The sequence below is a fragment of the Dendronephthya gigantea genome, unplaced genomic scaffold, assembly GCF_004324835.1.
Source record: "Dendronephthya gigantea isolate DGI-Jeju-01 unplaced genomic scaffold, DenGig_1.0 000185F, whole genome shotgun sequence".
NCBI classification, from domain to species: Eukaryota; Metazoa; Cnidaria; class Anthozoa; order Malacalcyonacea; family Nephtheidae; genus Dendronephthya; species Dendronephthya gigantea.
Window position 1 is genome coordinate 183482 of NW_021163195.1, and position 14760 is coordinate 198241.

The window sequence follows — 14760 nt, forward strand, 5'->3', positions numbered from 1 at the left end:
GCATTTTTTTTAGGTAGTCACCCCCCTGCCAATACTAAAAATGGGATAATTTTAGACATTAGCAGGGGGGTGACTGCCTCAAAAAAATGCACTTGCTAAGTGACGAATCATGACAAATCACACTTACGAAAAAATAATATAGAGTTCCACTTCTGTTAGGTATTCTGTGCTTTAAAGATGTGTGGTTTGTTGATTCCGGTCTGGTCTGATTAATTTAGGATTTAAATGGACCTACTTTTTTACAGTCTTATAACTTTGCGAATACGCGGGCGAAAAACACAAAAATACCACCAAAATATAGTTTGAAAAAAGCACTATAACCTAACCTCTTCTGTTCAAGAATTAATCAAAGTTATAACCAACAGCGGGCGATTTTATAGCGATTGAAAAACCCACTATCCGGTGGATAGCGCTATTCAGATTTCATACAACCGTCCCCTGGCTTTTAGCTGTTGATAAACAAATACGAGTTGGTTGAAGAATCCTGATCAAATTTAAATATTTTCACCTCTGCGCTATGATAAAGAAAAGAACAAAGCAATTAATCACGGATTTGTCAAACTGTCTTTTGTTAAACGATGCTTAGAATAATTATTATGCATGGACGACAAACGTGCATCAGGATGTGTGTTGAAATTCAATCATTTTCTTGCCACGATTTTTCATCGACTTATATTTCCTTGTTTATTTTCTCAACGCTGTGAAAATCGATTCATTCAACAGCCAAATGCTTGTTCTGTCTTCATATCCGAAAGTTATTCTCGTTGATCAAGTAAGTTACGTACAATATCTCGCGAAAGTGAGGTTACTTTTTATACACCCGTATTGTAAAATATAACCAGTAATCATTTGAATGTAATATTTTATATCTCTGAGTGCATTATAAGCTGATGAAGAGACTTTAATATCTTGAGTAAGAAACCTTTTTTATGATCTTAAATAAAGAAATGAGTTTCATCGCTTTTGTATGAAAAGAATTGTTGAAACCGACAGAGAATATCTTCCATATTATCGCAATTCTACTGGAGGGTAATTATATTCAGAGCTGGATTAATTTATGCAGAGCATTAATTATATTTGTTTACATAAGTTTTTCGTCCAGATTTTTTACCAAACGCAATCGAACTTTTAAAGATGGCTTTTGGACCTATGTCGAATAACTCTACGAAATATCGTAATTTACGTATTATTGTATTACCTTTTCACCAAAACAATCCATAGATGCTTTGCGGTTCCAGACCTGACCCAATACCCTGCTCGATTTGAGAGAAGATTTTTAACTTTTTTCGCTTACGAAATTCATCATTGTAGTTAATGTTTAAACTTTTTTAAAATCTCAGGTTAAAATGGGGACAATTGAGATCATTGAAGGAGACTTCCAAGGATGGATATGGATAGCTCGGGGTATTTGGTGATGTAATTTTCTCGGCTTATCAAGGTAAGGAAAGTTATTTCGAATTCCAGGTGATACACGAGATCAATCTAATTCTAAATCTATCCCTAAATCACTTTATTATTAGGAATTAAATAGATTAATGGTTGGATTAGGATTAAGTTTAAGATTAGATTTAGGATTATAGTATAGCTCTGTTGTATTTATTGACGTGTAATTAATTATTAGTGTAAATATGTGTGTGAATATATTGTTGATGTGTTGATATAGTTGCATATTATGATGGTTCATTTCAACACTTCAATATTAATCGGTGAACATCAGCAATAACCATGTGCATCGAATAAATTCTTTAGTAAAAAGTCTGACTAACTTCTCATCAAATGTGATATAAAAACTGTTAGACCGGAAAAAATTCTCGAGGTTTCGACCTAAAGGTCTTTGTCAGGAGAGTTAGTATGACTTTACTAATTTTTAGAGGGTTGACAAGTCTTAATTTCGATTGGAAAACTTTCCACTTGAAATTACTGCTTTTTGAATACTTTTTATCAGAATTTAAACCGTATTGTTCAGCATCTGTGCTATTGTACATCGATGAAGTCAAATAACTTTTTTAATATTTCATGCCTGGACTTTCTCTGTGAGACTGATTTTGAAATCAACACAAATCAATTACTAGAACCAAGGCGAGATTCATAGCTTCAGTTTGGGCCACAGCATAAAATATTTAATCATGATGGACTTAATTTAAACCCTTGTTAAACAGTTGTGTTATTGTTTGTCGATTAGTCGAGTCCCTCTGGGAGACTAGCTCTGAAATGGACCCAAATCAATAATCACTCGAGCCAAAGCGAGATTCGTAGCTTCACTTTGCGACACAGCATGGAGCATTTAATTAAGACCCCAGCACAAAATTCAATTTAAAAGAACAACCACTTTAAATACTAAATATAGCGAGAGAGAGAGCTAGATGTTCTCTCAGCATGAGGCTGGCACTGATATTGTCGAAACAAACCAGATTTAAATCTTGTGGTAATGACTCGATCAATGAACCATTTAATAATACTAGGAAACTCATGTTGATACTTGGAATAACACAAAGAAATGAAAGTGTCTGAGAGACTGAAATGAACACAATTTTTGCACCTTGTTTAGTAAACTGTTAGTGTCAAAATAAACCACTTTTGAATCTTGTATGCGAGATAATAACTCAATTATCAATAATACCAATCTCAAGTTGATACTTGGAATAACAAAGAAATGCAAACATCTGAAAATGTTTAAAACTCTCACAGCATGATGCCAAATGGCAAATCGAAACTACAGTTTCGATAAATCTTGTTGCTGTCAAAACCGAAACTAGTTTTTACAAATCTTCTAAGAAGGATGATAACTCAATTTGATAGTACTTGAAATATCATATTGATTCTTGAAACATCAAATAAAAGCAAATAAAATGTTTTATCATCATGCAAGTTTCCCAGCGTGATGTTAAAAATAATATTAAACCTAATTGCGTAGGACTGCAAGAATGTTTTAAAAATTACTTGGAAACAAACATCGCCACAAATCGATGTGATATTTTAGACACAAAATATTGTTGACGACGTAAACACCAGTTGTAAGAAAAACGGGCAGGTTGTATGAAAGCCGGATAGCGCTATCCACCGGATAGTGGTTTTTTTAATCGATTCAAAATCGCCCGTTATTTGGCACAACTTTGATTAAATCTTAGTATTCGTAGGTCGAGGATCCTCTTTAATAATTGTTGCTTCCAAGCTGAAATTTTATCGCTTTTTAAGCATTTTTAGAACGGTTGAAAAAATCACTATACGGTGGATAGCGCTATCCAGCTTTCATACGACAGGGGCCAGCTTGTTACTCGGAGCTACTGAAGTCCGTACACGCGAGTCGCTGGGGTATGGAGTAGGGCGATTTTGACAACAATATGTGATAAATAAGGCTGTGCTTGAGGGATATTAGAGTTGGGCAATTTTTGCTGAGATCATATGTCTTCCTTTCCCCCTTCCTCCATGCAAAGTCTAATAAATTACATGGACCAACGAATTAAGTCAGTCCTACATACTGACTGATATTTCTCAAATGCAAATACCAGACTAGAACAAACTCGCTAAACCTCATTGAAACAAAATGTTTTCAGTCAGTGAACAGTGACTACTTGATATTGTTAAATATATTTTGCAAGCCTTCATCACTTGAGCACCTCGTCTTAGGTATAAAAGTATTTTTCCAACAGAAATACTGAAGGTTGCTATAAAGACATGTATGTTACAGACAGGCGAATGATAGCATAGGCAGCCCAGACTTTGACTTGCGCGTGTGATACTCGCGCGTGTGTCGCGCTTACGTTGTTTACTTCGTCTATATATTATGACAAGGTAGGAAAGAGTTTATCAAAATATGACAGATATACCTTCGTAAATGTATAATTATCAAAAAAAATACTTGAAGAAACACCACAAAAACTACAACCTAATAATTACCGATGATTAAACTACATTATCCTGCAGTTTCCGTGTTTTTAAACAACATCTAAAGCCTTGAAATCAGCGAAATAAAACAGGAATTCATACGGATTTTTGAGAAAACTATCCGAGGGTCACTCCGCCTAAGGAAACGTCATCTTTTTTGAGATATTAACTAAACGCTCATTGGCTTACCTGCAGGACCACCAATGAGAACCAATGAGCGTTTAGTTAATATCTCAAAAAAGATGACGTTTCCTTAGGCGGAGTGACCCTCGGATAGTTTTCTCAAAAATCCGTATGAATTCCTGTTTTATTTCGCTGATTTCAAGGCTTTAGATGTTGTTTAAAAACACGGAAACTGCAGGATAATGTAGTTTAATCATCGGTAATTATTAGGTTGTAGTTTTTGTGGCGTTTCTTCAAGTATTTTTTTAGATAATTATACATTTACGAAGGTATATCTGTCATATTTTGATAAACTCTTTCCTACCTTGTCATAATATATAGACGAAGTAAACAACGTAAGCGCGACACACGCGCGAGTATCACACGCGCAAGTCAAAGTCTGGGCTGCCTATGATGATAGTCGAAGATTAAAGACCAAAGGTTTTGCAATGTTAAACAGCGTAATTAATAATTTCACATTGAAAAACTTCATTGCTAGACACACATTTTCAGAATACTCGAGAATGATTCAATCGTGGTGGAAAATTATACAATTTGTTAAATAAATATAATATTAATTGAGTTTAGTGATAAAAATTAATTGAATTTCAACAGTTTTTAAAACATAGGCATAAACTTATGCATGACAATACCAACTTCCGATGGTAATCCCGGTGGTTGTTGGCTTGAGTTTTGAGACTGTAACTAGAGCATTATAAACTTGCTATCATTGTCTGTACTTGGCGATCCGATAATTCTTTCAGATCTTCCAAAATGTTGTTTCGTCACCTAAAACATATCCTGAATTGCAAATTATAAACGTTAATTGTGCTTGAATATCTTAGTGTCAATTTATTGGTGCCATATTTTCTCACCTCTGTTTCATTACGGATTAAATCTAAACGACTGGTTCAAATATCCCTATATAAATGATGATATCAATTAGATGCAGGCGAAATAAAAACCTGCATTGGAAATAAAAACTTATTTGCACTGGTAATTAACAAATAAAAATACAGTGTGGTTTCTTATATCTAGTTTTTCAAGCGACCTAGGAAAGAGTTATTTATTGACTGCGCATACTCGGCAAGCGTATTAACACTGTTCCAAGTTACAATTTTCTGACTACAACTGTGTTGCTTTGATCGAAACCTTAAACCGAAGATTTTGAAAAGACCTGTGTCAGAGACTGAAGCGATTCTGCTTATTCCTTGAGACAATAGGTTCAATTAATACATACCGAATCTAGAGTTGTAATGTTATAAACTTTTAAAGCGACTACAATACGCAAAAAGAAACTTAATATTACCTCAATTCTAGTAACTCTCGTATCCATTGACGTGCGAAATTCTTCATAGTTATGCATAAAGTCATCCACTTGCTGCATTTCGGCTCCACCAAGTTGACAGTAAATCTGGTGAGTGGCCATTTCTCTTGCAATAAATTGCAAGCCACAGGTCTCACACGTAACATCACGATATTCACAACCATTCTCGTGATTTTCTAGATTTCCAAGCTGAACCCCTTCGCGACACCCTCGATTGTGATAAACACAACGGATTATCAGCTCCGACAAATAGTTCCTTAGAAGCCTTTGGGGACGTTGCAAAGTTTCTGGAGTAAGGAGTTGTAGACACACTGGGCACGTTGGTGAATTAGCAAGGTGTGGTAATATACAATCAAAGCAAAAATGATGATCTCCTGCCTCGCATAATTTTGCATTTCTTAACACATCGAGGCAAATACTGCAGCGGAAATCTTCATCAACAGGATGAACGAAGCGGTCTAGATCATATCCACCAGCCATATCATATCCACCAGGTTATAGAATAATCTAAAACTTTAAATGCCAGTTCATTAAAAACATTAAAATCTCTCATCCTACTTAATAATCAATACTTTACAGCAAAGTTTTATATATAAATTAAGATAAAATATCAAAATCTTTGTAACTATCAAACCTACAGAGATTGATGGAGAATTCTTGTGTTTTAAAAGAACACAAGATTTAGACCATCAACCTTCAGAGATCTAGTTCACTGCCCTAGCTACCTGTTGGCCAATCAAACATTCAGAGATTGATGGAAAGTTTTTAATTTCTTAATTTTCTTTTATAAGTACAAAAGATTTAAACGTTCAACCTTCAGAAATTTATTCTGCCGCTCTACTTGTTGAACTGTTATACCAACAGACGCGATGCAATCTATAGTCAACCGCTGTACGAGATCGCGTTTACACCTCACTCGAATTTAGACGCAACATCATATTTTGCAGTTTAAAAATGCTCTAAATGCATGAAATTATGTTTTTGCGATAAAATCAAACGAACACTGTGAAAATATCAACGAGAGTGCGAGAATCGGAAATCTGGTAAAGTGTAAATGTCAGGCAACCAGTGGAACTATGAAACCTGCAGTGATTGGTAGCGAGGCTGATATTGACACTGACAGACCATGCAAATTAAACCACACAAAGATAATGAAATGAAACTTACCAAAGCTGATGAATTATGACAGATTTTCGCTTTGATATTCAGCAACAAGCTGGTGTTATCGTCGTGTCGATTTTGTGTTAAAGGTAACGCATTAATTTAATATGTCGTAATAATGTTTTTTTTTATGTTCAAGACATCGCGTGATTTAATGTCAGACTTTAAAGATCTTTGTAAAAGCCTAACTGCTTGTTGTGCTTGAACAAACAACATTCCTACCTTAAAAAATTTTTACCTGAGACATTTCATTTATTGCTGTTCCAAGTATCAACATGAGATTCTCAGTAATATTTAATAGTTCATTGATTTAGTCGTTATTTCACACATGAGGTCTGAACTGGGCTGAGGTTCGACGATACGATTTGAAGGAAGCATCATGCTGAGAGAATTTACTTTCATTTTGAGATGACGCATCTGTATTTGCATTTGTATTTGCTACGAATGGATGTTGTGCTTTTGTTTCGAGTGCTACGCGGCTGGATCATTGTAATTCAAAATTTTGATTTACTAATAATCCTTCGGCATAGTTAGTATTGTCAAAATCGAAGCCAACTTTGACAAATCTGGTGTAATTGTAAAACACAACTTAATATATCAATAAAATCGAAATGGATAAAATAATTTTCACAGCTTGATAGAAAGAATGTTATTATCTAACTAACAGGTTATAAATAAAGACTTCTTATACAAACGTTCATAGCCTAATGCCTTTAAGGCCATTTAACACAATAAATATTACGCCATATCAAGGTGTTGTCTTAAACACAAAATATTGTTGACGTCGTTAACACCAATCTGTTGCAGAATGTCAGTGAAATGAAGTGAAAATTTATTTAGTCATCAGTAATTCATCAACTTTGGTAAGTCTAATTTGATTATCTTTGTGTCGTTTAAGTTGCATGGTCTGTCGCTGTCAATATCAGCCACGTCGTCACTATGATTAGATACCTTTAGCTTGTCAAACGCCAAACTGCTAACAAACTTTGTGTTTTAACTCCACTATCTTAAAGTGCGCAACAATCTCGCTAAATCACAAATATTCTGCCTAAAACTCGCGATGTTCAGAAGTAATGTAAGAAAGCAATACGCTATTAATGATGCATTTAACAAAGCAAGCAGTAAATTCAGCTTAATTTAAGCAGTGGAGTTAAAACACAAAGTTTTTTAGGGGGTTTGCGTTTACCGCGTATAAACGTCACTCTAACTAAAGGTCTCTATTTAATGTACCGGCTTCACAGCAGAATTGGGTGCTTACCAGATCGAAACTTGTTATTTGATTTGATTAATTTAACTTAAATAGCCTTATTTTCTACACTTTCAAACTGAAATCAAACTATATTTGGTTTGATTAGTTTTTATTTCAATCGTTAAACGTTTTAATGTTTTCAATTCATGAAATCACCCACCACTAATTTCTGTAGGTTTAAGAGTTCAACAGGTAGAGCATTTTACTAGATTTCTGAAGGTTGACAGTAAAAATGTTGTGTCAGTTTTGTAAGATAAGAGCTCGCCATAAATACCTGCAGTTTGATAGTGTAACAGATAAAACAGTGGTCTATAAACCTTGGAAGATTGATATATACTTTAATCTTGATCATGAACCAAAATACAAAAATAGCTAATCCAAAACCTATTTTAAATATTTGCTCTAAAATGATATAATATTTGACGCAACCACGATTTTTTAATGACTTTTGAAAGCTTGGTGATATGAACATGGGAGGGTTATATAGGCAAAAGTACCACATACTTACAAGTTTGACATCTAAGATCGACTGGTATGTAATAACTTTTAACTTTCAATTTCAATGTTTCAGGTGCATTAAAGATATCGCTCAGGAATTGGGCGTCACGATCCAAACATTTGAACCGGTAGCTTCAAGGGTATTGTGCTGTATTTGCCTATGTTTCATGATAGATGTCTACGGTAATAACACGAGATTTCGCATCAAAAGATAGAAGATTTAGATAGTGATTTCGTCGCTATGGAAATTGTTGGTGAGTTTGTTTATTTTTAAGCGATATCGTCTGTAAGATTAGCAACATTTAGCGAACTGCGCGTGTTATTAGCCTATGAAATTTTTGTCCAGCGAGGTAACGAGTGTGGTCTCAATTCGAAACTCAAAACAATCCTCTGAAATATATCGTGTTAAAGGGCGGGCATAAATGCAAACCTATATATTAAAAGCGAAAATTAATGGTCGTGTAGCTGTTTCAATGCGTGACAGTGACAGACTATCAGCTTCACGTCAAAGAGTCGCAAAACATTTGGGGAAATGTTATAATTTATAACACTCTCCAAATCAAATACTTAATTATCATCAATGGATACCTAAGCAATACACTGTATTTGTTTCGAAAGTTTTCTTAGGAATATGAAATGTTAAATTACAATAAACTATTCACTATTTTCACCAAATCCCATGATGCTTTGCGCGCGCATTCCTTGGGGTACTAAATTCGGCCACTATTTTAGTACCCCAAGGAATGCGCGCGCACAGAATCATGGAATTAAGTGAAAATAGTGAAAAATAGCGTTAGAGCCAGAGGAACGACATTCGTAGTAGCTAAACATTTCAAATGCTGATGTGTCGAAATGACATCCTGCAGTTTAAATTGCTGCATTTTCTCGCAGCATGACGCTCGTGAATTAAATCGTATTGTTAAAACAAACCACCTTTAACAAACCTTGCGTGCGTACAAATAAAAAATAACACAATAATTATATGATTATAAATACTGATAATCTTAATTATTCTTGGAATGCCAATGAAATGCAAATAGTGATGATGCAAAGACTCAGGTGTGTATATTAAATGTATATATGTGATGTTGCTACTCTGAGTCACCAACCGGGCAAGCTGAAAAATTAGCTTCACCACGGTGGTCAAGCTAATTTTTCAGCTTGCCCGGTTGGTGACTCAGAGTAGCAACGTCACATATATACATTTAAAATGCAAATGTTTCATAGATAAAAGCAATGTGTTTGTACACTTGTGTTTATAATCTTGGAACAAAATGAGACGGTGCTTGACCGTTCATATACCAAGATCATTAAGGTGTCGTGACTCCTGTGTGCTTATAGTAAAGTGGACAAATTCCTTGTGTTTAACGAATATTTGTTTTAAAAATACAATGTCGTGTTGAATATTTAATTTACTTTATGAATAAAGAAATAATAATGACTTTGACTTTGAATTAATTATTGTTTAGAAAAAGAAAAGTGCGAAATGGAGCGAGGTTATGATCCAAGCCGCTTCATTTTTCAAGTTAAACGAGATTTACTTTGCTGCATTTGCCACCGTGTGTTGAAAGAGCCACGATTATGCGAGGCGGAAGAACATTGCTTTTGTCTGAGTTGCATAACACAATATCTTGTTAAAGTGTCTCAAACATGCCCAGGATGTCGGGCACCCCTCACATTGGAAACTTTGAAACTTTCCCAAAGGTTCTTAAAGAAGGTTTTGTCAGAACTAAGAATCAGGTGTGATTACAACGATCGAGGGTGTCCAGAGCAAGTTAAGCTTCGAAATCTTGAAGATCACGTGACTGATTGCAAGTACCGCCCAACACTGGATGCCGAACAGTATAACTCGCAAGTGAGTGAGAAAGACCAGCAGAATTTCTGTCAGATGAAAGCTGAATTTTCTTTTAGCTAAGCGAAAAGAGCTTTACCATTTTATTCCAGCGTGAATACCATCAATAATTCATAAGTCCTGAAAAACTAGTGTTTGAAGAAGTCTCTGATTTATCTAATATTCAATTCAGGATGAAACGAGAGGCGAGGTGACAGAACTTAAAAGACGACATGATGATATTTACGACCAAGTAAAGAAAATGAAGGTAATACCATCATAATAATTGTGTTATAACATTTCTCGCTATGAAAGTGTTTCGCCGGGTTATAAACGCTGAAAGTACCTGCAAGACTAAGAGGTAGGAACCCCCTTAAAAGGAAACTAATAATAGGCAAACTTGAATGGTTGATCTGATAGACGTACCGCCATTCGATTGGTTCATAGCTTTTCAAAAGTTAGTCGTTGAGGAAATTGAATATTAACCTCGCTAGTATTTATAATCATGTTGCAACTACTTCCTCGGTTTCTGATTAGATTGATACCAAGTTTTTAAAAGCGCGAAGGCTTTATCTGAAGTAGCATTTTATACCACATTGGCTGAATAAACAAGCCAAACACCTTCACTAGCGCCCTCGAGAAAACAAGAAAAATAGAAAGCCTAAACAAGTAGAACAATAAAATCTGATAAGGTCCATATCATAAGGTGCCTAAGGCCCCAGTTTCAACTATCACTTCATAGATTATACTGTATCATGTCACCTTGGAGAAAATTTTGTACACATCAGTTGGATCGTGTTACCTCTGATATTTTAACCATCATATTGTAATTTAGACAAATGTCAAGGAACTGACACCGTCTCAAGCTGAGCTGAATATTCAGCCCTATATTCAGCCCCTTCAAATGGCAAGAAAACAAGATCAAATGAAAGTGGGACAAGATGAGACGAAGGTTAATTTTTAACTGATATAGTCAAAGCGATATGTACGAAAGACAGCGATTCCCTCTCTTAGGAATTAGTATAAGATGATGTTTCTTGTAAAAAATCAGCTTACAATGACGTTTCTTCTATATTCTTGCTACATAAAAATTAATCTACCATATTAAGCAGTTTTACCTTAATTTGAGATAATCAGCATATTCTGCATCCAGACTCATCTCCACCTGAACTTGTTTCCATCGCCCCGTTTCCGAGGTAATTCATGTTAAATGAGTTTAATGAACGCGAGGGAGGTTGTTATTTTAGAAAGCTCTTGACGAGATGAAACAAACCCAATCAGGAATTAACGAGAAAGTAGTGAAAATGGAGGTAAGAAAATATTTGTGATAATATTTCATAATTGCTGGTCATTGATTATCATATAAGCTGTCACGTGACGAAATGCACCCTCTCAATAATTATATCATTTGCCTGGACGGCCTCGTTTAAAAGTAAACGTGCAATGCGCGTTGGATCCCTCGCGAAATGATGTAACTATTAAACTGATGTGTTGAAATATATATTTTTAACGCTTAATTAAGAAGACCCATCGGAACGAAATAAAGTTTGGATTTTGGGAACTGCATTTATGAAAAAATGCGTCGTTGTAACTTGCAGTAGATTTCCCTCCCCTCCCATTGAATTTAGTTTAACACTTACCCTATTGCAAAATATGGTTCATCTTACATCAATTTAAAAGGTTTTCTATTGTCATTGGATTCAGCCCCCTTATTGTTAATCTTCACGCACAAACTTGCACTGCGTAAAAAACCGCGGCATGTGAACCCCTAAGCCCTATCTGTTCCGACGAGCCTGTTTAGATAAAGTTGATGAAAGCGCTCAGATGATCCTCGTTTTTAAAGAAACCGTCGGAAAAATAGTTGGTCGGTTGATTTTACTGCAATACCACAAGCTTGGCAGTGATTTCCTGTGAAAACTTTGCAACGCTAACTGCAACACTCTTAGAAACGTCGTAAAATACAATTCTAAGCTTAAAAAATGCATCGTTTATTCACCACACCATGCCACAGATCCATTTACTCTTTAGCCAACCTCGTCAGTAATTCGTAAAATTTGCATCCTCAGTGGTCACTCTATGTGTTATTACAGGATTTCCGCTGAGTTTAAAAGCACTAATGAATAAGTAATGATGCTACAATCCTGGAAAAAAATTCGTAGACTTTCCTAATTTTGATATTTCCCCCCCCCCCCCTTCCCCCCATTACAATGTTGAACTAGTGTTGTATCTCTTCCAAATTGTCATTAAACCGAACAACATTGTAATTGGGGGAGGGGGGGGGGATTTATGGCAACTTGCCTTTTGGTTGAGAGAATTGGTACATTTGCTGTACATAACTGGAAATCTGGTTAGACTTCGAAAAAAGTCTCCCAATATTTTTTCCAAGATTGTACACCGTAACTTTTCATTTCCAATTTAGGTTAGTTTTGAGGTTATAAAGCAGCAAATGGAAAGACTTGAAGGATTATTGGGTCATCTATTCCAAGAAAATATTGTCAACAGAAATGGTGCTCAAGCTACGGATCCCAGAATTCCGACTAACAACCAAGACGTTATTATTCTTGGTGGTTGGTATGCCTTTAGGAGCACATCCCCATTGAATACTGTTGAAAAATATAATATTGTTGAGAAGAGGTCGACTATGCTGCCACCATTGAATCATCCTCGAGCAGGATCAGCATCGTGTGTTTACAACAATGACATCCTGGTCGTTGGTGGTTACGATGGTAAAGACCTAACTGGCACGATCGAAGTTTTGAAGATGAACCAACATCCTTTGCGATGGACAATGTTTGATGGTAAACTGCCTGTCAAATTATCTGCTCATGACGTCATAGTTTATCAAGGAAAATTATATATAATAGGAGGAGATGAGGGGGATGAAAGAAAAACATCGAATGCTATTTATGAGATTGCTCTTACCCCACCTTATACTGCCAAGCTACTGACGAGAATGCCTGAGCCAAGAACATTTCACAAAGCAGAACTTGTTAATGGAAAACTATTTATCTTGGGCGGAACAACAACTGGCCTTATTAAAGATGCTCTTGACAGCGTTGTTTTTTATGATTTGATTAAGAATGAGTTCAAGCCATGTCCATCGTTACCTCAGCCTGTTTGTGACATGTCCACAGTCACTTGGGGCGATAAGATCATTGTTCTTGGTGGTTGGGATAAGAATAGTCACGCATTAAATGACGTCATCATGTATGACACTGAGACGGGGCAAATTGAGCCACTGCCCTCTATGATTTACAAAAGGAGCGGCAGCTCAGTTGTCATCATGAATGACGTCATTGTTGTGTTTGGTGGATGCAATAATGAGCAGGGATATCTCAACTCAGTGGAATTTTTCACCATTGGTGGAGATGGCTGGAAAGAACTGCCAGGAATGATAGAGAGAAGATGGCGTGCAACTGCTGTTGTAAAACCTCACATCTGAAAAGTTTTCTCAATCATTGTTTCGGCGCTTTCTTGGTATATGAGCAACCAGAAGTATGTCCCTAATCATAAACCTGAATTTATCAAGTTCACGTCACGTTACTGTTGTCATCTAAATAGGTATAGAGTCAACATATAGTCAATATTTTACTATGACCTTTATATTGTGTTCTTATATATGTTCTTATAAACTTCTTATATGTTAATAACTGCTGTTGTCATCTATAATATTTCTATATTTCTATATACTGTGAAGTCTGGTGAGGTTTAACCAATATTATTAGTGTGTAAATATATAACATAAGATGAATAGATATAGATATATAATGTTTTGTTCATATAGTCAATATTTTACCCTAACCAATGTTGATAACTGCTGTTGTCATCTATAATATTTCTATATTCTTATACTGTGGCGTCTGGTGAGGTTTAACCAATATTAGTAGTGTGTGAATAGGTTTAATTTGACATTTTAATCTTAACCAATGAACATTAGCAATAAGCAGGACATTAGATTCATTTGTGAAATAAGTTTGATGATAAATATTGATCAATAAAAGATAGATTATCCATGTTTTAATTGCGATCAATACGATTCGTTTCTGACCTTAGACCAGACCATATGCAGGACACTGAGGGTTAGATGTTTTAGGAGGGGACAGGGAGGGATAAAGAGCAGTATTATGAAAATAATGAAAACCTTTCGGTTCACGGGCCAAAAGCTTAGGAAAACTTTGGTGTAAGTTCCTATTGTGTGAAACAAAATTGAAATGTTATTTTTGCAGAAAACTACCCATGGAAGGTGAGTATAAAGAATGTGAAATTGATCGCAGTTATCAAGTTGCAAATACATCTTGTTGATTAACGATTTTTCTGCGTTAAATACAGGTGAAAATGAAAATATTTGTTCAATTTGTTCATTGTTGGTTGCTTTCTTTGGAATGGTCGGACCGCGTTGGTACTTTTCAAGCTAAAATTTCGAAAGGCTTAGTTTAGAGATAGTATTGGAAGCCGCCGAACGAGCTGGAAATGTTGTTCATACGACATTTTATCGTCGTAAAGCAAGTTCAAACTGGGCTGTGAAGTTGATCAAATGCTTATTGATGTGGGTGCGATTTGGAGGTTAATCTTGGCCAAAGCTTCATGTGGTCCCCTTTACAACAAAGTTATTGCTGGGTAATTCTCCCCTTCAATGTTCTCAGTTCT

At 35.5% G+C, this 14760-nt stretch overlaps 2 protein-coding genes across 2 annotated transcripts; one reads left to right on the plus strand and one right to left on the minus strand.

Moving 5' to 3' along the window:
• Positions 1-4486: 4486 nt before the first annotated feature.
• Positions 4487-6887, minus strand: LOC114538460 (E3 ubiquitin-protein ligase NRDP1-like). Its single transcript, XM_028559640.1, has 3 exons — positions 6542-6887; positions 5357-5887; positions 4487-4848 (listed from the first exon to the last, which is right to left on the minus strand). Exons 2-3 carry the CDS (start codon positions 5852-5854, stop codon positions 4837-4839), a joined length of 510 nt encoding a protein of 169 aa, XP_028415441.1. The 5' UTR covers positions 5855-5887; positions 6542-6887; the 3' UTR covers positions 4487-4836.
• Positions 6888-7258: 371 nt separating this feature from the next.
• Positions 7259-14080, plus strand: LOC114538453 (ras guanine nucleotide exchange factor F-like). Its single transcript, XM_028559630.1, has 7 exons — positions 7259-7398; positions 8356-8536; positions 9752-10137; positions 10307-10381; positions 10949-11065; positions 11361-11423; positions 12533-14080. Exons 2-7 carry the CDS (start codon positions 8524-8526, stop codon positions 13553-13555), a joined length of 1677 nt encoding a protein of 558 aa, XP_028415431.1. The 5' UTR covers positions 7259-7398; positions 8356-8523; the 3' UTR covers positions 13556-14080.
• Positions 14081-14760: the final 680 nt, after the last annotated feature.